Raw genomic sequence first — 25,369 nt, forward strand, 5'->3', positions numbered from 1 at the left:
TTAGCCTGCAAATCCCATTAACCCCATTCCTTGTGCGTTCTATCCCCTGAGCATTCCAGATAAAGGGAAAAATGTGCCGTACATTCTATTTTCTAATTGGTATGCAAAGTTCAGACCATGTTCTGGCTCAACAGCTAAGCACAGAAATTCAGTTCATGGGTGAGAGGTCATCAGGTTCACCACTTTTGCCGTCTATTTTAAGTGACAGTGATGCTACTGACCTGGAAGTTTAGAGAGCTTTTTGTCCCTTGTTGTTGACATTTTTAACTTTCATATTAGCAATTCTTCCTATATCCTCTGTCTGAAAGTAAAATGCAACAAAAAGAAATCTGGCCCAATTAAGTCTGATTTACTGTTTATAAAAGACCTAACACTTTGCTGATCATTTAAAAGTAATTTGCTCTAGCCATCCCATTGACTGTGCAATTGAAAATATCCTCTTGAATAAGCAATATTTCTTACTTTTTTATTTCTGCAGGTTGTCATCCTGGGGAAACATTCAAGAGGTTATCACTACATGCTTGCTAACCTGGTAAGAACAAGCAGAGTTTAAGTTTCCCAGGGCAATATATTCTATTTGGTTTGTGTCACCTGTAATTATCCCAAAAAGAAAATACACAAAGAACCTAACGTGTTCTCTGGACGCTTGGAGAAATGAGTTGGTAAATACTAAAACCTGAATGCAGTAGCCTGGTTTTCAATTATGCTGTCTCTGTTTTAGCTACGAAACATATTCTCTCCTCATTTAAAAAATAATAATCTGATATGATTCCTCACTGATTATTCTGAGATTTAATTTGGATTTGAAATGTCAACCATTTTAACCAGGTTTCAATTGTAAAACAAGGGGCAGGGGACACAGGATACTGACTCTTTCCCTAATTAATCCAAGTGTATGTGTACATTACCTTTTCAAATCAGATGCCAGAAGTAGGTTTGACTATGGAACATTAAGTGATTCTATAGTCACCTTTCTATTTACAATAAAACACAACTTGCATCTTTACCTTCAAGCTTCCCAGTGCCTTTAAAATTTGTGACATTCTAGAAGCTAATATTTCATTAAGGTTGGTTTATAGTTCTTTCTCTAAAAGGGCAGCTGGTTTAGGAATTAACAAAATGGCTTCTAAATCACTAATATCTGTTTGGCAGAGGTTCTGAATAATACTATCTCTGTGGAATGAAAGAGGAATGTTAAATTATCACTACGATACTAAGAGTCTATTAAATTATTACACAACATGAGTTCTAGCCCCAATTTTATTTCATTAGCACAAGAGAATCATAATCATTATAGCACTCTTAAACCAAAAGAATAGCAACAAAGGTGAAAGATTATTGTAATTATATTCTTAGATTTCTTAGATCAAAGAAAAATACCTTATTTTGTTTTAATAATGAATATTTTTAAATGAGAAAGTAAATGTTACTTAAATCTCATTCTTAGGAAGTGCGCACAAACACTTTACAAGATGAGGATTTGAGCTACTGCTTTGAAATGTTGTGTGCATCTTCTCCAATAAATTGCTCAAAGTGGAGCACTTCATTTTACTCTTTTAGGGAAAAATGAATCAACTCTTTTAGGAGAAGAAATCTTGATTCTTAATTTACATTTGAGCACATTCAATTTGTTTTTAGGCAACTGATTAGTAAAGGATGTTTGTTGACTCACTGGAGGTTAGACCAGGGCTTGGAAAGGAAACAGGGAGGTCACAGCAGGGTACCTGAGGCAATTATTGATGGACTTCTACCATTCCTTCCTCACCAATAATTATTTTGCTCTCCTTCCTCCCTCTCTTCCTTCGTTCCTTCCTTCCTTCATTCATTCTTCCCTCCCACTTTTTCTTCCCCTCTGCCTTACCTGTCCTAGGGTTCACTCATCACTGATGGCACATGAGATGACTTTAGGTAGTACACACACACTTCCGTTTTTACTATAATGGCACTTGTATTTATTTACAATGTATTAGAAAAATATCAAACTAGCACATCAAAATTCAAATTTTATGGATTTCATTACTTCATGTAGGACTAAAGTAGAGATTTAACAACAAATGAAATAATTTTTAATGTGTCAACTTAACAACAGCATGGGGGATAAACAGATATAGCAAAATCTGCTTTTTGTATATGAAGTTGTGGTAGTATATGGATGACTGAAGTTTGGGAAAGAACATTGAATTGGGGGTCAGAAAGTTTGGGTTGTCATACTGATTTTGCTACTAGCTAGCTATGGGACCTTGGGTAGGTCACTTCACCTTTGAGGACCTCGGTTTCCTTACTATAAAACTCAGATGGAAATGGGGAGCTCACTGATGTATTGGTTGAGTCCTTTGTTACTGAGATATAAATAAAAGTGCAAGGCCTTTATTGGGAGTAATACCTGTGAAAAAATAAAAGGGAGAGGGACACAAGTAGAAAGGGAGTTTCAGACCATGATACAGGTCTGATAGCAGCAAAGGAGGGAGAAAAAAAGAAAGTTTGATAAGAAAGCTTCAGACAACTGGGAGCTCCAGTGCAAAGACTGCATGTGGAAGACCCCCATGCTGCCCCAACATGGTGAGCCATTGTACCCCTACCTTGCTCAGCCATTGGCTGGCAGCTGCTCAGGAAGCACCCACCTCCCATTTGAAAGCCAAGGCAAATCCTGAAGGCACCTGAAGCTGGAGACTGTCAGCCAACCCCACTCCATCTATATTAAAGGAAGATCTGAGCCTGAGCCGTGCACATCAATGGTGGTCTCAGTTGGTACCTAAGATGACCAGACGATCTATAAAGATCTTTTCCATTCTTGATTTCTAACTGGGCCTCCCTAATCTTACTGACAATCCTTCAGAGCTTTGGCCTCAGTTTTGAGACTCAGACCTGTCCAAAATGAAAGCATGTTGACTGACAGAAATGCAAGAGAGAATCACTGGGACAAGGTTGAGGAAGAATGGTAAACTGGATGCCTAACACATAACTCAGAATTACAAAACCTTGGAAAGATGCCTACTACAAGCTCAAGCAAAGTCTGTTCCTTCAGAAAGAATGCAATATATACTGTCCAGTCAATCTGGATAATGAAAACATGGACTCATTTATCGTGCTCTGAGCTGCCACCTCTCCTCTTCCCCTAGTGACCTTCCTTTCATTTGAACCCAGACATGTGTTGCTGTAAGTCCCTGTACTCTAGACCAAATTGTGTATGGGCAATACAGATAGGAACTGTTGCTAATCTTTGATAAAATAATGAGGTACATTATCCCTTCTGTGGTTACCAGATTTTTTTAAGCAGATAAAAATACTCCCAGACACTCCCACCAAAGACACACATACACATATACACCTAGCAAACCAAGACTATTTAGAAGTCATTTAGACAATCAAAAAAGGGCAAGTGGAGCTAAGAAGATACTTCCTTTCAAGATGAGCCAGCTGGACGAAAGCTGAGGACGTATATATAAGGGAAGAAGTTCTAATCTGAATCTTGGTGTAACCACAGCACAGAACCATCACCTTCTTCTACAAATGCAAAGTCAAAAACACTCACATTTCCTATCTAAGCTTTCTGGAACCACCTGCACCAGAGCCCCAAGTGTCCCTTTGCTACTGAGTTCCATCTATCTGGCAAAGACTCCCATGTGCTTTTACATGGACCTCCCCCGGCAGCAATCCTAAAGTGAGAAGGCCTGGATCTTCTGTGAGTGCTTCAATGAAGGCCTTTCACAGGTCAGGGCATACATTTCAGAGTAGATAACAAACTGCAGAAAGTTCAAAGTTGTTGAAATCCCTGGAAAAAACAAAAGATTCCATCAGGAGCACAGGCCAGAGATGTGATCTGGTCAGGCCAGAAGTGGATATACCAATAATGAAAGAGTAAGTCTCCTACAAATTCTGTATCAGTTGGCGGTGTCATTTCTTTTTCAGGGTTGTTCCACGATTGTTATTTCCTCTCCCAGAACATTCTCTAAGGTGGTCATGTTTCTATCCTTTAGTACCAGAGGTAACCAGCATGTATATAATTTGTCAGTCAAGCAACCTCTCGTTCTTTCGTGATAAGGCCCTGGATCAAGGTCCCTTACACTGCAGGCCCAGGCTTGTCGTGTACTGTGATTTAATTCTTTTTCATACATGCCAGTAATAGTGTGCAGAACCCTAAGCTCACCCTAGGCGTAATAAAAAACAAAAAGCACTAGACCAGCAGTGAGGACACAGGTTTGAATCCCAAGACTTCATCTAAGTAGCCTGTGACAAATCAAACCCCTCTGAACCTGCTTCCTAATCTGTAAAATGGAGAGTCAGACCAGACTGCTGTTTCCAAAGTGTGCTATTTGTACATGAGAATGTTTTAGGTAGTACATGACAAAACTTCTAAACTGATTAGTTTTGAATTATATTAAATGTGTATTAGAAAAAGATAACCGTCCCATCAATTCTATGAGGCTAAAGTAGGTATTTAGGTTAAAAAACTTGGTCAATGTAAAGAAAAATATTAGGTAAATTATAGTTCAGAGGATCCACCCATGTTACAAAAACCTGTAAAGGTGGTATATGAATGACTAAAATTTGGGAAACACTCCTAGGTCACTTCCAGCTCTACATTTCTTCTCTCATGGAGGGTCAGTTTGAACCAGGGAAGGCCAGAAATGACAGTGAGGATGTAGGTGGGGGAATACAACCGGAGCCTTGTGATCCTTGCGGATATAAAGTCATAGGGCAGACTTCAAATCAGTCCAGGTGGGCAAAAGCTAAGAGAGTGCTGAGTGCCCTTCATTAAGTTTTCATCAGAGCTGAGGAGCTGAAGGATCAATCAAAAGCATCTAACAGTTGACACAAAAGAAATTGGATCTGGGTTGAGATGGTCCAACAACAGATGTTCAGTACCCAGCACCCAAAATAGGACCCCAAAACACCAAGCCTTTGAGGTGCTCATGGGAGACTGTGAGCCACAGTAGGACTCATTCAGTGCTGCATCAGCTAGCCTCTGCCTTAGGAGACCTGACAGTTCCCTTGCCTAGGCTGATACTGACCCCAGGACTGGGGACAGTTGTGGGCCCTGCATGTGGAAGTTAGGTCATGTCTGCTGCCAGCAGTCAAGGGCGCAGGAGCAGGCGATTTAGCAGGCCATCATGCTAGGGGAGGAAAGGGGAAGGAATCTGACCGTCTGAGCCTCCTCCCCGCTGTGCTGGCTGGGTTTTGTTTGTTTGTTTGTTTGTTTTTTAACATTTTTAATTGATTTATAATCATTTTACAATGTTGTGTCAAATTCCAGTGTAGAGCACAGTTTTTCAGTTATACATGAACATATATATATTCATTGTCACATTTTTTTCTCTGTGAGCTACCATAAGATCTTGTATATATTTCCCTGTGCTATACAGTATCATCTTGTTTATCTATTCTACAATTTCGATTGGCTGTTTTCTTTAGACTTCTCCTTTCATTGTCTCAGAACGCTGATGAGGAAAGAATTCTTACCCACCCACTTCCCCGGGCTTTTTAGAGATCAGGAGATTAGCTCAGAAAAGATACAAGACTTGTCCAAAGTCTCACAGCTAATCCATAGCCAAGCTTGGTTTCCAGTCCAGGTTGGTGAGACTCTTTACCGAGAGCACCTTGCCCTTCTCATTTTACTCAAGCATCTCAGTGAGACAGAAGGCCAGCCCCAAAGTCACATAAGAGCATTTGCAAAGAGATAAATGTCTATGAAGAATGTATGAACTAGAAATTCATGAGGGTGAAGTAATCAGAGAGAAAAAGTTTGGAAAAACAAGGACAGTTTTGTGACTCTAAATTTGAAACCCCTCCAAAGGGCCAATATGAAATGTATCTGAGCAGGTACCAATTACATCTGCATCACTCTCTTCCCCCCAGCCACACTCATATTCATTCATTCATGCTCTCCCCCTCCTCAACACACACACACAAACACATTCACTTCTCTCCCTGCTCTTTTGTCCCCCTTCTTTCTCTTGCTCTCTTTTCTCTCTTTCTCTCCTCATCTGCCCCACTCATATTATTAGTATGCCAGGAAATAATGATGGGGGTACTAGATTATACCTGATTTTTCTAAAATTTTACTAAAACAAAAGCATTATTCAAAAAATAGACTCCAAAAGAGGCAGCCAGGAGTAACCTAAGCTTGAAGAAGTGAACTTTGCCGCTTACCAGATCTCAGGATGTACCTGAAACAGGGGCCCACTTGGTTTAGAGAGAAAATAAGTTTAAATGAGAATGAGTCATGCTGTTTTGCTTGCCAGTAACAACTGTTCCGTTCTGCTCCCTTCCTGTTCCAGGTATTCTTGTTCTCTACTCATTCCCTCCCATTTTTAATGTTCTAAATAAAAAATTCAAATGCTCAATGTCACATGTTGTGATCACTGACACCTTAGCAGACTGCATGTAAACACAGAGCTCACTGGGCTAGAGCCTGGCCTAGCAGGCAAAGGAGGTGGGCTTGAAGGGAGAAACTCCCAGTGGTCCCCAATGCCAGGAGCCCAGTCACCTCCCTTGGGTACACAGCTTCTTTGGCGGCTCATGATTCACTTTCTTCTCCAAATGGAGATAGGATACAGCAGCGTACCAACGGAATGAGGAGCGGGGACTGGGCAGGGGTCCAACATCCTACCATGCATTTAGAAAGCCACAGGCAGTTTTCAGCTTAAAAGTAGCCAACTTTAAGATTCTCGTTCCCCTTGTCCAAAAAAATCTCCATTATAGTCAACCATCCCTTCTTCTGCCCCCTCCCTGCCTCTCTCTCTCTCTCTGTGAAAAAAAAAAAAAAAACCATCTGAAATTAACAAGAAAAGATCACTTCCTACCCAATGTTCTAACAAGATGAATTGAAAAAATTCTATTTTCTCCCCTTGGCCACTCACATCATATCCTCTAAAACAGTGCTGCTCAAACTATCTGTGAAGAAGGGCCAGTTTTGTTATCTTGTTTATCTATTCTACAATTTTGAAATTACACTGTATAGCACAGGGAAATATACACAAAATGTTATGATAATTCACAGAGAAAAAAATGTGCCAATGAGTGTGTATATGTCCATGAATGACTGAAAAATTGTGCTGAACACTGGAATTTGACACAACATTGTAAAATGATTATAAATCAATAAAAAATGTTATAAAAAAAAAAAAAGAAGGGCCAGTTTTTTCCCTGAATGTTCATATAATAAAAGCACAACAAAAATAAAGGACTAAGAAAACATGAAATAAACAAAACAAGATAAATCAAATACAAGCCCAATTTCTCTTAGTATTAGATTCAACAGCCATATTATCCTATCAGATTGCTATGAAGGTTTATGAAGGCTTACACTCAATTCCTTTCCTTGCATCATCTCGGACTGGTAACAAACAGCAGACCAGCACCAGTCCACACACACTCTGGGTAGTGCTACTCTAAAGATATTCATAACAAGTTCTTTATCCTCTCTACTACTTATATGCCCAATACCTTGCTCACTCCACTGCAAGGAAGACAGAAGGTGGTCTCTTTAAGAACCATATAAACAAATTGGACAGACCAAACTTGCACAACTTATGATTATTGGCATGAAGATAGAACAGGTGCTGGGACAGGGAATGAAGGGAAGGCAGAGTGTGGGGACTCAAAACTCTGCATAGCACGGCCAGAGAAGGGCTTTCAGAAAAGGTGACTTTGAAACAATGATCTGAACGGTGAGAAAGGTCCAATTATATAAAGAATCAGGGAAAGTTCATACGCATAGGGAACAACACATGCCAAGGTCCTGAGGCAGAAAAGGGCTTGATATCTTCTCTGAATTGTTAGAAGGCACTTTTGGCTACAGCAGAGTGAGTGACAAGATTCAGATTATTTAAGGTCAAGTTTTAACTTTTTCCAACAGAAAGCCATTGAAGAACTTTAAGCAGGGGAGAGACATGATCTGATTTTGGCTTTTAAAAAAATCAATGTTAAATGGATGGATCATATGGTATTTAAATTATACCTCAATGCAAGTGTTAATGAAAAACAGATCAGTGGCTATTTTTCCCAAATAGTACTTAGATCAACTTGTAATTATTTGTAATTCCCACTGGACTAAAGTGCCATGAGGTCAGGGACCAAGTTTGATACAGTTCACCATTGTACGAGCAGACAGCACTTAGAAGGTTTCAAAGTATGCTTGTTGATTAGATTAGAGAATAAAACAGTGAGTGAACAATACACGCAATCCATAATCAAGCGCTAATTTATATGGTGTAGTCTTTAACTCTGCACATTACACCCTCCCAGGAGGATAGACCTGCTTCTAGAAAAAGACTATGTCTCTCATTAGCAATCTGATAACTTGAGTCACCACAATTACTGTGCATTTCCTTATCACAGCATCACTCCGATGAACAACTCAGATGGCACTAAAGGCAGAGCCAGCCTTCATCCAAATTGTGAGAAAGACACTCGTCCTTGGCAGCCTTCCACCCCTCGTTCTACTGCTTTTATCTTCCCTATAGGCAAGCCACCTTTCTCATTTCTCACCCGTAATCTACCATCAACTCCACGAAAGTCACCCAACTTATCTTGTCTCTGTTTTCCTCTCTGTACAAAATGTACCCTAAGAATAGTTTTACATGAAGGAAATCTCCACGTAATATCTTAAAAATAAGTGTTCTAAAAGTAAGCCTTGAATACATTGATTTCCAACTCTGAATTATTCACACTACCAAAAGGGAACTGAATTGCAGTGTTGTGTGTCTAAATCAAGGGAGACAGGATAATACCAAGGTCATTTGAATCTTTGGAAGACTGAGTTGTCTGACTATTCTCAAATCAGGGACAATTAGTGTTTGGGTGCCACTTGTGTAATTAGTGTCTGTGTAAAAGGTGGCCTTGGAGAATTAATCAAAGGCAGCTGACAAGGCCCTGCATTAGGCACAGAGGTCATGGTTGGTTTTATACTGTTGAATTCAGATATGAGCAACCGTGCACCAGTTCAAACAGATATGATGTGATTGAGAAGCAGTCACAATTGATGAAATTGATGAAATATAGCAGAATTTACAAATCCAAACAAGTAGTCTCCCTCTCAAATGAATAATTTCCGGATAATATATTCATATTTCCAACCAATGTTGCCGTTGTTGCCCAGAGGCAAATAGTCAAGTGTGCAGATACTTAGAACATAGAAAATGAGAAAGTAGAGTTTCAACCCACCCTATCTGTGAGCAGTAGGATTGCCTCCAGTCTTTCTCTGCTTTCTCTCATCTCTTTTAATCTCTCCCCCTGCACAGTTTACTGGACCAACCAAAGGAAAGGAGACGACCATGGCAGTGAGTGAAAAACAAAAAACAAAATTAAACAAATAAAACATAATTTCAACCAAAGAGAATTGGTGAAATGCAGGTAGCACTCAAGTTTGATATATAAACACACAAAAATCTTGGAGTATCTGATCATCACTTCTAGTTATTAAAATCCCTATGAAATAATAAAATGGGCTCAACAGAAATTCCACTTAGTACTGCTGGGAATTTGGAATCTTGGAGCCATTTAGCAGTGATATTGTGGTATATGCATAAATTTATTACACAGAAGGCATGTGATAAAGAAGGAGGGCAAGAGTCCATAAGCATCAACAGTGTGCAAGAGTCTATGTAATAACTGGCAAAAGGGGGCACAATTGGCCCTCTTACTACGTGGTAGAGAATACAGAGACAAATTTGATATAGCTGTTTCCTAATCATTACTTTACTAATTGAAATGCTTCTTGAAGAATTAAATTTCAGTAGACCTCTGGAGCTGAAGTAAGGGTCCTTTCTAGACAAAGGAAACAAAACAAAGGTCCCCAGGTTAAAAAGGGCATGATGTGGATAGAGCATGGGGTCTCTTGGAGGAAAAGGTATGGATAAGGCCGGGGGGCAAAAGGTAACAGATAATGGAAATCCTGGAAGGTCAAGTCAAGATATTTAGCTGTTAATATGTCTATAGAAAGTAAGGAATCATTGTAGTGATTTAGGGAAAGGAGTAGTATGCTGTAACTGATATTTTAGGAAGATAAATTTGTTATGCAAAGAATAAACTGGAGAGGTAAAGAACTGGAAGTCAGAGCACCAACTAGGAAGCTTGGATGATAACCTAGGCCAGTGGTTCTCAAACATGCTTGTGCTTCAGAGTCATCTGTTCAGCTTATTTAAAAAAAAAACAAACAGGTTTTTGGACCCCATCCCCAGTGACCCAATAGGCTTAAAGTGCCACTAATTGAAAGAAGGCCTACAGGAAGAGGAAGAGATTTTAAGGAAATATAACAACTTTGCCTTGGGGCACATTCTTTTTAAGACGCACAGGGAATAAGGAAGTTAATTTAGTTGGTGGGCAGTTAGAAAAGGGGATTCTAGAAAAAAAGAGAGTCTGTAATTGGAAACTCATTTGTGTCTCATTCAAAGTGAATTCGAGTTGAAAATCCCAAAAGAAAACAAGAAATTAACCTGTTCTATAGACTCTAAGGTCTCAAAATGTAACAAATTCATTGGCTGAGATAATATGGATCATAAAGGTTACCCTCTTGAAAAAGTTGATTCTCAGAGCCCATCTATATGAGAAACCATGACTACCTACTACCCCCGCAACACTCAAAAATTTTAATGGAGAAAAAGCAAGAGAAAAAAAGAAGAAATTCTAATATCTTTGGTTAGATGGGGATGATTTGGAGATGCCAGGAGAAGAAACTGGTTTTTAAGCAACAAATGAACTGCTATGATTCAGTGAAGGGATAGAGCAGTGACTGTAAAACAAAATGAGCCATCCTTTCCCACAAAAATATCAAAGAAATCTACTGGAACACATTTTGTCTTTGGTCAAAATATATTATTTTAAATTATATAAATTTTAATAGCAGATGTAGCTCAGCGAGGAAATGGTAGATAGAGAAATAGAGATTTCATGATTTATCATTTCATGACAGAAATTTCCTTTGAAGTCAGACATGTTTAAATACACATATTAAGTAAAAAGCTATGAGTTTTCTGTCCATTTTTAAGCAGTTGCTATTGGAACAAGTGCCTGGGTCAGGCACTGAAATCCTGAAACAAAAATGAAACTAACTAAAAAGATTTAAAGAGCTTTATTTTGTTCTGACCCAAGGGTATGTGTTAAACAGTAAAAACTTGTAAACTTACTTATCACATATTTAGACTAGTAGGCAAATTTATACTTTTTCTAAAGACAGGAATTTTGTGATAATAAAAAAAAAAATCCATCTGTAGTCACATGTATTGCTGTCTGGTCACCGCACAACTTCTGCTCACAGCAGTATTCAGGAGACTCCTGGCTTTTATCAGCACCTGTCTCCTTTCATCTTTCTGCCGCTGACCTCCCCCTCTTAATTTTCCCCTTTATCACCCAGATGTTTAGCATTCATTTTTGTTGTGCTAGTGTCTCTACAGAGATTTTAGAGAGATCTCAGTCTGTTTTCTCAACCTGAGGCCCTCTTGTGACCAATTCTTCAAGAGAAATGTAGCAAGAGTATGGACAAGTGCAGTGTCTTCAAATAAGAAGGGAATATGGACCAGTTGACCAGCCTGCCAGCTCCTGCCCCTTAGCCAGAACTTCTATAACTGTCTTTCATCTTTTAGTCTCCCCTTTATCATTCAGATGGTTGGAGGTCATTTCTGTTGCATTGTGTGTGCTCAGAGTTTCTCGACAGACATGTTCCCGCCTCAGGGTCTCTATGTAGCCAACTCAAGAAGTGAATTCTAGCAAGAAGGATGGACAAATGAGGTATCTTAAAATAATCAGACAGGTAGACAAAGTGAACCAGGAGCCAGCCAACTTCTCCCCTGAATCAAGACATTTCTCCTAACTTCCATCATTCTACACCATCATTTTATTTCCCTTTTTATACACTCTGCATGTTTTCTTTTCCTGTTCTGTTTACATTGGTTTCACAGATACATGGCTTCAATATGAACACCTTGAGGGAGAGCACCTAGCCCAAGGACTAAAATCTAGGAACGTTTTCTAGAAGAGTGTAATGTCTTACATTTACATATCAGAGAAGGAGGACCAGGAGCCTGATACCTCTTACTTTTTAGCCAGAATCCATCTTTTACACTATCAGTTCCTACTGTTGTTTGTTTGCTGGTCAGCTTGGTTGCATTAGTTATTTCACTGATGCTGTGGGTCGACTCAGGCCCCAACTCACAACTTTCGCAACTGTGGTGATACACAATAATAGACTCTAGCAATTTTTTTCTAGAAATAAAAAACAGTGGGATAGATATAGGAGGTAGACCGGGAACTAGCAAAATCTCCCTTCTTAGCCATCTTCTCTCTCCTCACTTCCGTCTTTCTGCCACTGACCTCTACCCTTTTATTCTCCTCCTTTACCATCCACATGTTTGGTGATCATCTCTTTTGTGTTAATGTCTTTTGAGAGGTTTTAGGAGACTCAGTCTCGATTTTACCACCTTTGAAGACTGTGGTTCACCAGCCCCAGGAGGAGATCTAAGCAGAGGTTATGAATGGGTGAAATGCTTTACAACAATGGGATAGTAGGAGAAGGAGGATCAGGAGCAGGCTCCTGCACCTTACTCCATCCTTCACTCCTAAATTCCATCTTCCCACCATTGACCCTAATCCTCAGTTACTCCATTTTCCCTTCTGGATGCTGTATCATCACCTGTGCTGCGTTAGTGTCTTTACAGAGGTTTGGGGGGATCTTCAGCCTGCCTTTAGGGTTATAGGTGTCATATTCATAAAAACTCATGAAATATTATTATGGGATATTGTAATGCCTTAAAATGTTGGGATTGGAGGAGAAGGAAGACCAGAATCCAACCAAATCTACCCTTAAACTGAACCTCTCTCTGGATTTCCATGATCCTTCCCTCTCTCACCTCCTTTCCCCTCCTACCTGTTGGACGTCAGCTCTGCTGCATTAGTATCTCTGAAGGGGCTATGGAGAGAATCAAGATTTAATTTTTACAATCTTATGGACTGTCAGTGCCACTTGAACCATGGAATTTAGCAATATTTGATACAAAAAGAAAATTCTTTTTTTAAAAGGTATCAGAAATAGGATGATCAAGAGTCAACCAACTCCTGCCTTTTAACCAGAACAGCTTTCTTTTTTATAACCCTTCCTCTCCTATTCAACTCCTTTGTCTTTTGCCCGTCTATGTCCTTGATATTTGTTGGTCAGGTCTGCTGCATTAGTGTTTTTCCAGAGGGATTAGGGAGAATCCAGCCTTGATTACCTCAACCTTCAGAACTGTGACTTGCTGTATCTAAATGCTGGGCACCAGGGCAACATCAAGCCATAGAATCTGATTCGAGATTACAAACAAGCAAAATGTACACAAATAGTACAGAGGGAGAATTAGGACCAGGAGCCAGCCAGCTCTTACCCTTTAGCAACAAGATCTCTCCTTTCATCTCCCTAAATGCCTCTCACCTCCTTTTATTTCTACCACACCTCTGCTCTCTCCATTTTGTCCATGGAGCTGTGTTAGTACTTTCTGCCCATGTGAATGGATAAGTCTTCAGGGCAGTCGGTAGGAGCTAGTGTTGCAGAGGTCTTGCCATAAGAAGAGCCATTTGGGGTGACCTTCCCCTGACTTGATTTGTGATTCTGTGGACACATTTCATCCCATGAGGACAGCCAGGCTGATTCTAGTCTCAGATATGTCAGAACACATTCCCAGATATGTCTGTCATAAAACATGGGTTGACTGAGAAACTTCTAGGTTCTCAGTGGTATGGTTGCTGTGTGGTAGAAAGTTGAGCATAGAGGTGCCTATGAAGATGCTTCTGAACTACAGTATTATGTATTGGAGAAGAAGACACCCAAGTAGGAATATGTGTTGGACCTGTGTGGCAGGGTGAAGCCTCCTAGGAGTAAGTGGAGGTCACTGGTGAGGTAAATTTGAGTTGGACCCCTCCTTTAGTATCCCTGCTAAGAAAAAGGCAGTGAAGCAAAATGTTTCTGGAAAGGAATGGTTTGGTGAGTAACCAGACTGAAGTGCTAGCTCTTATGCCTTAAGACAGACATAAGATTTCTGGGACCCTTTCTCTCTCTCCCTCCCTTTTGTTAATCCTGTGTTGCCATTTTTACATGCTATGGGTCTGAAGTAAACAGGAGTGTGATACTTACTGAAGTACAGATAGCACTGACCCTGGAACCAAGATGGTGGCAAAAGCGCTCTCAATCCCTTTCTTTCAAGGAAGGGGCTCCACCTTCCAGCATAGGCTTTTAAGACACAGGAGAGCACCAGAGGGCCCGCTTTTCACCCCCACCAGCAGACAGATGGGCAGTTGGTCACTGCTCTTGTATAATACTTGCCAACTGGCAAATATGGTGTGGTACACTACATGAATTAAAGCCATTTGTTAAAGTTTCGTCCTCGGCTCTTTATTTGTATGTATGTTTAGGGGGTGGGGGTTGGGAGTTGGGTAACAGTTTAGGCTGAAGCTCAAGCTGTAGCCTCTGCTTGGCTTTACACACAAGCAAAACTCTCTGCTGATTGTAGCGCAGAGGGGAGCGAATGAGAGAAAATACTCAGTCTCAGTTTCTTTCATGAAGGAGGCCTCTGGGAGAAAATTCATCCTAACAAGTTAATGTTAATTTTGAAAACACTTTGCGGTCATCGGAAAGGAGGAATGATTCTCAGTGATGTGCACTATTTGGTTCTCTGACCCACCTCCAATGACTCACATCCCACTTATGAAAGGAAGAGGAATGGAGCTGTGAGCAAGAAATGAAAAATCTGCTTCACTAAAATATTTTCTCTAAGTGCCTTGTTGCCCATGTAAAGAAATGTAGAATTAAAAGAAGCAGGAGTCAAGATGGTGACTAGAGTAGCATACAAGAGAGGGGCTTCTGGATATTGGTTACATTCCTGTGTTCAGGTTATGAAAAGTCATTAGGCTCTACTTAAAGATATGTGCACTTTTCTATATGATTATTATACTTCAATGAAAACTTAGAATGCAAAAAAGAGAAAAATTTAGAGAGCTAGTAGGGATTTGAGTAATACAGTGTATGCATTTATCAACTCATTGAATGGTACACTTAAGCTTTGTGCATTTTATTGGATATAAATCTTACTGAAAGGAAGAAGGAAGGAAAGAAGGAGGGAGGGAGGAAGGAAACTGCAAACACTGAACTCTAGTTAATGACATGCATGCTTAAGTCTTTTGGTGCAAAGTATATTAATGCCTGCAATTTACTTTGAAAGATACCCCAAAAATGAAATCAATTGATGGATAGAAAAATATTAATTGTAAAGTCTGAATAGTGACTGGTTGTTCACTGTACAATTCTTTCAACTTTTCTGTATATTTGAAAATTTTTATATTTAAATGTTGGGGAGGAGAATCAGAAGGAAAGAGAAAGAAGTCTTCCCATTTCTTTATGAATATAAATGTTGGCTCAGCCCACTGAGAACCCAAATGCATCAGCACCAACTAGCAAGAGACAGCTATCCAGCAGAAATAGCAGGAATTCCTGGGAGAAGTGTCCCAGAAGATAACAACGCCCAGTGGAACTGGTGGTGGCCAGGTGAAAATGACTTGGTGTGAAGCTGAAAAGATTCCGTCAGGAGGCTTAGGTGGCAGAGACACCACATGGTAACCAGAGCAGAAGAAGAAGAAAACGGTGGATGCTATTCAGTAGACGTCAAAACTCATTCATGGACGCATGTGAGACACACCCTGGGGTTTGTACCATCGTATGCAACCAAGCTGTCAGTTTCGCTCTTTGGCATTTCTGTAAATTACGAATGTTGAAAGTACTCATCATTAGAATCTGAAGCAATCTGTTGTGTTTGGAATGTCAAGCTGAAGAAAAGTTTTTATATCTCTAGCTGAGGTCAACTTTTTCAACATTTCCCACTTATGTTAATCATTGTATTTTCATTTAATGAAGAAAGACTAAAAATATAGGTAAATGAAACAAAAACACTTGCTTGAAGTTGGTGCCTCTGTCCTTGTGGCAGCTGCACTAAATAAAGGCACAGGCACTGAAATGGAAGAGTGTATATTTTCTCCATCATGCCTGCAGTTTTGGAGCCAGAGTGCCCTAAGAATTAGTCCATATCAGGGTTGTTTGTTGTGGTTTTGTTTTTTATTGATATATAACTGACATATGAGAATGTGTGCAAGGTTTTCCTGATTGCTAAGGAATGATCCTGGGGAGGGTACTCTCATTTCCTCCCCAACACTCTAACCAATACATACAGTGAGTAAGAACACACGAACTCCCACAATCATGATTCTCTTTCAATCTCTTTCTAGGGTTTTACTGATATTTTGCTAGAAAGAGTCATGCATGGGGGAGCCAACATTACAGGATTCCAGATTGTCAACAACGAAAACCCTATGGTTCAGCAGTTCATCCAGCGCTGGGTGAGGCTGGACGAAAGGGAATTCCCTGAAGCCAAGAATGCACCACTAAAGGTAATGTTCCATGGCATATAGAAACCTTAGGCCAGCTTTTCAAAGCATCTCAGTATGGCCTTTATATATTTACAGCCATCTGGTGATCAAGTGGTCATCCTTCATAAGTGTTTCAAGGATGCTGAAAACACAACCACAGGTGATGCTGTTGCATTTGAAAACTAAACTCCCAAATAAAGAAGCTGTTGAGAAGGAAGTCTTTTAAAACCTAGTGTTTGGGAATGTTAACTTAATTTTTTAATGAATTTCATTTGTAATACGCTCACAATTTATACTTTTATAAGAACCTGAGTTGGGCAAAGGGTGGGGGCAGTGGGAATAGGTAAGGAAGATTGATAGTCCAAAACAGAAAATTAGATTTTGCATTATTTATGTGATTGCTTTGTGTTAATAAGTTTCGTGAACCTCAGTACACCCAAGTGAATTAGGCTCTAATAAAGAGTGTGTGTTGCCTATACATATATTGAATGGAAATGTTTTCCTGCCTGCAAAAGTATCTTTAATTAGATTACCTAAGTTGCTCATTTTCATGAAATCAAGATAAGAATATTAAAAGCAGAAAGTCATGCTTAAAGTGCACATATTTCATATGTGTTCCCCTATGGCTAGAAATTCTATTATTTAAAAATCAGGAATTAGATAAATTAGGGGAAAGTTACTTATGTTACACAAAGGATCCTTCCAATGTATTTTTTCAAGTAACCTATTCCCTTAGTGCATTGATTCAAATATGAAACAAACTTTAAATTCTTCCTTCCTGATACAGTGAGAGTATGTGTGCACCATGGCTGTGGGATCCCTGTGACAAAGATGAGGGGTCAAAGTAGAGTCAAGGCTCAAGGCCCTTCCCTACACAGGGAGAGGGGAGGGCACATTTCCTTTCTCAGGGTTTCAAGCTACCCATCTTCACACCCTTCCTCCCTGACAAGAATAGAATAAGGAAGACCAGAGAAGAGACACATTGTGAATCACCTATGCAGGTCTACCCTGAATGGGTCACATCAACATAATACAAGTTGGACCTTACTTTATGCAATTGGTATGTTCTAGAAAAGTTGTGAATTGAACATTTTTTTTTTTATCGATTTAAGCCACTCACTAGCTAAGCAGCCCTCTGTAGCTGTAGAGATTACATTATACATGCCAGGTTTCCATATGTCCTCATATCTTTCCGTACATATGGTCACAATTCCTATGACAAATGCTTTGTAGTCAAATCTTTTTTTTTTTAGGATGATCATTTTATTTTTTTTAAGATGGAATTGACATATGACATTATATTAATTTTTAAGTATCCAACATAATGATTTGATGTATGTATATATTGTGAAATGATCACCACGATAAGTTCAGTTAACATCTATCATCAGCACCATAGCTACAAGTTTTTTTTTCTTTTGATGAGAACTTTTAAGATCTACTCTCTTTGCAACTTTCAAAAATACAATGCAGTATCGTTAACTATAATCACCATGATATACATTACTTTCCCAGGACTCATCTACCTTATAATTGGACGTTTATAACTTTTGACCACTTTTATTTATTTTCCATATTTCTCAGCCCCCACCTCTGGCAACTACCAGTCTATTCATTGTTTCTATGAGTTCACTTATTTTTTTTAGATTCCACATATAAGTGAGGTCATACAGTATTTGTCTTTTTCTGTTTAACTTATTTCACTTAGCATAATGCCCTCTTGGTCCATCTGTGTGTCACAAATGGTAGGATTTCTTTTCTTTTTATGGCTGAGTAATATTCCATTATGTACATATCTGTATATGTATATATATATAATTGAAATATAATTGACATGTGACTATAGGTATCACATTTTCTTTATCTGTTCATCATTTGATGGACACTTAGACTTGTTCCATCTGTTGGCTACTGTAAATAATGCTGCAGTGAACGTGAGGGTGCAGATATCTCTTTGAGATAGTGACTTCATTTCCTTCAGATAAATACCCAGAAGTGGAATTGCTGGATCATAGGGTAGTTCCATTTTTAATTTTTTAAGGAACCTCCATACTGTTTCTCCGGCAGCTGTACCAATTTACATTCCTACCAACAGTGCACGAGGGCTCCCTTTTCTCTACATCCTCACCAACACTTGATATTTGTCTTTTTGATAATAGTCATCCTAACAGATGTGAGGTAATATCTCACTGTGGTTTTGATTTGCATTTCCCTAATGATTTAAATCTTTTTTATGGACTAAATCTGCCCACTTAGAGGAGCTTATACAAATTCATTTTTTCATACCACTGCCTATTCACTGCTTTGCCATCCTTAGATTTAGCAGGTAACAGGAGAAATCAATATTTTATGGGGTATCTACAATGTGTCAGGAATTATGTTAGGCACAAAAAATGGACAAGAGTAAAAGTATCCAAAAGTTACTACAGAGTAGTTTATACCTGCTCAGACGTTACAGAGGCTGTACAAAAGAGAGGGATGACAATCTCAGTTCTGGATTATTCATTGGTAACCCATTATGTACAACTTAACGGTCTCAGAACTTACTGAAAATAACTGTTCAGGCTTATAAGCCAAACCCTTCAAATAACTTAAGAAAATGGAATATTTAAATAGATGGTTACAACTTTCAGATTACTTTGGCTTAGTACTAGTCATTATGGAACCTTGCTCTATATCAATCAGACAAAAAGCCCACTTTAAAAAATGATGTACAATATTTTGATTAGGAAATAAAATTGTCTAGCAATTTAAATCCTGATGCTTAATTTATTCTATATTTTATGAACATTTCCTTCTGGGGCTTTTTTTTTATATGTTTACATACTGGTAAGTAGAAGCTGAAAAAGTAGAAAATTAAATAGCTCTTTTGGCATGGCTTAGAAGGGACTACATTAAGATTGCTGACAATTTATGCAGTCAGCTGGGGAAAAATCACCACCACGTTGGCTTTATGTAGTGCTAGGATGGGGGGACACAAAGTTTTTTTTCCCATGAAAGAACATATGCCCCCTGTTACAGTCATACTTGATGACTTGGCCCTGAAAGAAAAATAACATGAGAAAAGTCAGAAAAGTAAACTGATAGTTGTAAAACTGACAATGTATTCAATCACAATTGTATTGGGACATACTGTATAGAGAGAAAACTCCCCCTAGGGCATTTTGCTTCATTTTTTTTTAAATCAACAGAATTCTATACCAGTATCTGTCACCCCTGCAAAACAGAGGCCAGCTTATTTTAACTATACTTTGTTGATTCATTTAATGAAAAGTATCCACCATGTCCAACTGCAGACGATCAAATCCCTTGTAGTAAGTGGCTAGCCTCAGCCTTAGTAAAGCATATCAGTACAGTACATCCAAGGAATAGAAAGTCAATGTTCTTGCCAGAGAAGGGTAGTATCATGAAGTACTGCATGTGAATTGTCAATGTTACCAGATTTAAAGCTCAGAAACAATTGTAATTTTCTACAATGGAAAACCAGGTTTGGATTTTGCTCCCCCCAGGAAACAAAAACTGATTTATTGCTGGCCAGAGGTCCTAGTTCACCAGAAACGTGGCCCAGACAGGAATGATTAATGTCTCCCTCAAAATTAATTTCAAGCTGTCTAACTTAGCTATTTCCATTTTCCCCTAAGTAAACACCAAATCTGAATTTTCTATTATAAACAGCAATAACCCAGTCTTGCTTTAGGATATGCCGTTTCCTCTCCAATCTACATATGCTATCCTTTAACTTCACATTTCTTTCTTTCTCTATAAAGGACCCAGCCTTTTAGTAGTCACTCACTCAATATGAAACACAGTATTTAGAGCAAGAGAGATTCCCCTGAGCCATTTGATCTTAATAATCTTAACATGTGCAGCCATGAGGTAAGATGCATCATTCTAGAATGGATCAAAGTCAGCCTTGTGCAGAGAAATCTCCAGATTCAAACAATTAAGAAGGTGACTTCGTAGAGCAAGAGTTGAAGATGAATGAAAATTATAAGGAACAAGGCAAGTTTTGAGGGCATCGTTTGTCATAATATCTTGTTTTCCTTACATCCATTTCAGTATACGTCTGCATTGACACACGATGCAATACTGGTCATAGCCGAAGCTTTCCGCTATCTGAGGAGGCAGCGAGTGGATGTGTCCCGGAGAGGCAGTGCTGGAGATTGCTTAGCAAACCCTGCTGTGCCCTGGAGTCAAGGAATTGATATCGAGAGAGCTCTAAAAATGGTAATGACCACAATGGATTATTGGGGTGGAGGTGACTTATGAAGACACAAAAAAAGTAAGACCTCAGTCTTGAGAAAAGGCATACTAAAAGGAATAGGATCAGAATCTATAGAATTTTCAAAGTGTACAGAAAGACTGGCATGGATATTTCTTCATCAAAAATCTAGAAATCTAAAATTAGAAAGTTCTTCCTTGAAGTTTGGTAAATGGTAAATTTAGGGCAAATGAATATTTAGTTCTATACTACAATGTGGGTAGTAAACCAAGCTCAGTGCCCTCAAAAGTTATGGATTGAACACGCAAATGTCTTCCAAAACTTCAGACTTTCCAGAAGTATGATGTTACTTAGGGGGACTCGGATATTCTGTAGGAAGCACTGAACTTCATGGTAGACATTACCAAGGACAAGAGCATCCTCTGGCTCGCTGGCAAATTATTAGCCTGGATGGACTGTGCAACTGAGACAGTGTGATAGTACTTCTGTTGTCGAAAACAACATTTATACTATTCTACATGGTGAAATGCAGGAACCTGGTACATTTCTAGGCCTACTTAAGAAGCTTTTCCCCAATGCACTAGAGAAAAAGCCTAAAGAAAAGTACAAGGAATCAATGGCTAGACAGTCAAATAGGTCACTTGTTTTTAGTACTTACTGGGTGGGAGATCATTTAAGGCTGCGAGCAGCATCTTTTGAACAGATTCCATTATTTACACTAGGAGCAGCATCACCCATTCATTGCAGCTTTCCAAGCAAGAGCTCTTTCCTGAATATTTTGTTTTATGCTACATGCGCCTGCATGCATTAAAATGAGCCTTCCATAGTACAAGACTCTCTTATTTCTACTTATTTAATTGTCCTGATGTTTGGAACATCCAAATCAACAAAGAGATAGGCCATGGTAAGGTAATTCTGTGCACAACCCAGAAACGAAGAACTTGTAATGGCCTCAGAACGTACCTCATTTTGTGTAGTTGGCTCTCTTACTGCTGTCTTAAATTTGCCAAGTTGGAAGCATTCAATCAAAAGGGGTTAGTAGCCCCTGTGTCTCTCTCCAAGAAAGAGATATGACTCATTCTCCCATCATGCAGATTTTTATGTCATTATGTCAGTTCCCTAACAAATGCCCTAAGTGTAGTTTTATGGAGGTAGCACTGCACAATTTTGAAGAGCAGTTAATTAAATTCAACCTTCATAGCAGCTACAAGATTTGTATTGTCAGGTGAAACATAATGATGAGTGAAATATAAAACTCCCTCAGAGTGAATCAAAAAGAGTTTTCATCAACAAAACCTCAAGGGGCAAGTGCCAGATCTCCAGTTGACTGCCCATTCATGACACAAAAGACTCTCTTCCCCCAATACAAAACTGGCTACCAGAGTGAAGGACGAGAAATTAATTTGGCTAGAAAAAAATTAGATCGATCATATTATTGTACAAAGAGTTCCTGCTTGTCTAACTCACTAATAAAACTCAAGCTATAAGCCAGGTAAGTACCTTCTTCCCCAGGCCCTCATGAGCGAACACTCAGCCAAAAGGATGCTTTACCTCTTTCCACAGGCCAGCCTCTTCCTAAGGCCTCAGAGAGGCTGGAAAGTATCAACCTCTTCCCAAAGTACATGTTGCCTTGCGATAAATGCTCAGTGAAACGCCACTATTCAGAGGACTGCAAGGGAGGATGGTCTGAAGTGCTAAAGATTTTACCACATTAAAAGAAATCCCATTTTGTTTGAGTTAATTAAAAGTGAGAGTGCATGATGTAAAAGCTTTCCTCATTGTGACTAGCATTTAGTTGTTGCTCAGTCAGTCATTCTCTTCCTTCAAAGAAGTCTGGCAAACAAAATCACTGCCTGATACAGGCTCCTAAGGGGCCTGTTCTAATGAATAAATAATCACACCATTCATTTAGCAAATATTTATTGAACACCAATGACTATGTATCAGGCTCCCGGTTAATATGCAAACACGAAATAAGATGAGGGGAGCTCATATTTAATTTGTTAATATGTAAACAAATGCTTTTAAAAAACCTTAAAGCCACTTGCAAATTGAGCAATCATTATCCTCACCATCTACCGATGGTGCAAAGATTAACCTCAGCCTGATCTACTGAAATAAGTCACAATTCTAAGTCATTGAAACTTGTTCACTTGTTCGGTAAACATTTATTGGGCACCTGCACTATCCCAGGCTCTGTGTTAATTGCTGAGAACACACAAAAAAGAACATCTTTCATCTTGAGATGCTCCCAATCTAGCAGGGGAGATGGAAATAAATAGATGATTAAAATGTTACGGTGAAGTTCCACACAGAGTGCTATGGGAACCCAGAGGAGAAGCACCTAATATAGACTGGGGTAGAGGGTGGAGAGGATTAAAGAAGAGATCCCAGATGGGATGGTGGGAAACTGTCACTGACATTCACATCCTTAAAAATAGACTTCTCTCTGAGTGTTAGTCCAATTCTACTTCTACTCACCAAAAGTTCTAGTCAGACTAGGCTGTTGTCCAGTCTGCAGATCATGCTCAGAGAGGCTGAATCTTTAGAAATATACAATTCTCGGTAAGATTTGAAGCCCTTGCTATTTTCAGTCATGAAGAATTTCCTTAATAAGTTCCTCTGCCAGTGTCTCTACCCTGCCTGTCTCCTTTCCTAGAATTCAATGCTCAAAATAGTGTGTAAAGAACCCCTCGTGCATCCCAGTATGCACCAGACCCATCCTACTAGATAAGTCATTTCTCTCTCAACGAAGGATCTTTATTTAATGAGAAGTGTTACATCCCCTTCTCCGCAAGCCTAAGCTGACAATAGTACTTAGGTTTTTTGGGTCAGTAGGACAATCATTTTGTCCTCAGGAAGTCACACTGGAGCCTTTCTGCTTCAACAGATACTCCATGGTCTCCTACTGGTGGTAAACAAGCCCCCTTCCCTTTAAAAAGATGCTCCCTAATATTTGCCATCAGTTTTCTCTTCTGCAGCACAAGCCCCTTCCCACCACTTCTGACGTGTCTAACAAACAGCTTGTCACGTTTCTATAAGTGACAACAAAGAATTCCATCCTTTCATCCTGGGAAAATAAGACAGATTGGTTTTCTTTGAAGCAAATTCCTTGACCCATACTCACCAAATAAGTAATTCAAGTGGGTAACAATAATGACATATTTATAAAGGGTCGTTCATCTAGTGTCCTTGAACTATAAAATAGGTAAGGAAATCTCTCCACCCAGGAGATATGGCCTCTTGATAGTTCATAGCACTGGGCCTAGATGCAGGACAAGTTGTGGCATACATACACCTCCATTTGGCATCCCAACCAGGTGTCCAGGCTATTCCAGTACCCCTGCCTTTCTTATGTGGTACTCCATACTCCTGGTTCCCTAGACTTAACAAAGTTCATCAGTCTGTGGATTATCCCTCCGTGGCCTGGCTCTCCACTACCCATCTGTAGCTGGGTATACGTTAAAGAAGAGAAAAAACTCACCCCTGTTACTATGGTAGCTGGTACATGTGTAACCCTCTCAAGAAACAACTAAATTTATTTTGATTAATAATAATAATATAGCTAACATGTATTGCAATGCTTACTACATGCCTGATCTAAACATTCCATGTGTATAACTCATTTCATCCTCCCAACAACTCTGTGGGATAGGCACTGCTAGGACTTCCCGCTTTACAGATTAGGACACTGAGGTACAAAAGAATTAAGGAGCATACGCAGGGTCATGCAGTTAGTAAGTGATGACGCTAGGGTGTGGATCCAGAGCCCACGTTACTGAAGCCAGCTTATGCTTGGATGCAGGGAATACTAAGACACAGCCACAGCCCTCAAGGAACTCACAGTTCAGAAGAACGCATTATCCTAGTTAAGAATACTCTTTAAGCTACTCCCTTAAGAAGAGACTTAATTGGTAGAAATTTCAGGTCCTTGAAAAAGTAGTGGCTCTTACTGTATCATATAAGTAACTGCCTATCATACCCACTCAAAGCTTCATTAACTGAAAGGCATACTTAGAAAATACTGGAGAGGAAATGAAGATCTGTATAGAACTGATCTGGCCGATGTAGCTCAATGGCTCAAGGTAGAAGCTCCCCAAGATTCCAAGATCTGTCAGCAGACCTTATCACAGGGATCTAGAAGGCAGTAATGTGGTGCTATTTTACATTTTTACATTTTTCCCTTTCTATCAGGTGCAAGTACAAGGAATGACTGGAAACATCCAATTTGACACTTACGGACGTAGGACAAACTATACCATCGATGTGTATGAAATGAAAGTCACTGGCTCTCGGAAAGTAAGTAACCAAAATAGATAACCAAATAAAAAGTCTCTCAGAAGGTGACAGCCCTCAGATACAAGAAAACAGGTGTTAGGAAACACACACAAAGCAAATTCCCACACACCGTTTTTGCCTTTCCATTTGGTTAGTAGTGTAGATATGATGCAGAGCTGTTTCGTAATCACAGTGTTCCATCTACACATTTTAAAAGGCATATTTCCTTCTGAGGCTGATCCTATAAAAGTGGTAGACTCAAGAGTTATTAATAGCTTCCTATAACACAGGGAAGGAATTACAAATTTTATAGCATGTTATTTAAGCAGAAGCTGCCAAGATACACACAATTTCAGCAAAAAAATTGGAAAGTAGGTATCTCCCCATTTTGTCAACTCACCCAGCAAAAGGACTCTGGACCAAATACTGTTCTCTGCAACTAAGTTTCATAATGACCACTTTGCTTCTATCATACTAATAGTTGAG

General features: G+C 39.3%; 1 protein-coding gene across 4 annotated transcripts in view; it reads left to right on the plus strand.

Moving 5' to 3' along the window:
* Positions 1-25,369, plus strand: part of GRIA3 (glutamate ionotropic receptor AMPA type subunit 3) — a 261,839-nt gene that overhangs the window by 156,296 nt on the left and 80,174 nt on the right. For all 4 annotated transcript variants that reach the window (XR_006728014.2, XM_010963932.3, XM_010963931.3 and 1 more), the window contains 4 exons: positions 479-532; positions 16,243-16,404; positions 20,443-20,610; positions 24,800-24,904. Coding sequence is in view for 3 of the 4 variants with exons in the window: in XM_010963932.3 (XP_010962234.2) it covers positions 479-532; positions 16,243-16,404; positions 20,443-20,610; positions 24,800-24,904 (489 nt within the window). In the remaining variant the exon portion in view is untranslated. The remainder of the gene's footprint in view (positions 1-478; positions 533-16,242; positions 16,405-20,442; positions 20,611-24,799; positions 24,905-25,369) is intronic.

This window comes from Camelus bactrianus, chromosome X (genome assembly GCF_048773025.1).
Source record: "Camelus bactrianus isolate YW-2024 breed Bactrian camel chromosome X, ASM4877302v1, whole genome shotgun sequence".
Classification (NCBI taxonomy): domain Eukaryota; kingdom Metazoa; phylum Chordata; class Mammalia; order Artiodactyla; family Camelidae; genus Camelus; species Camelus bactrianus.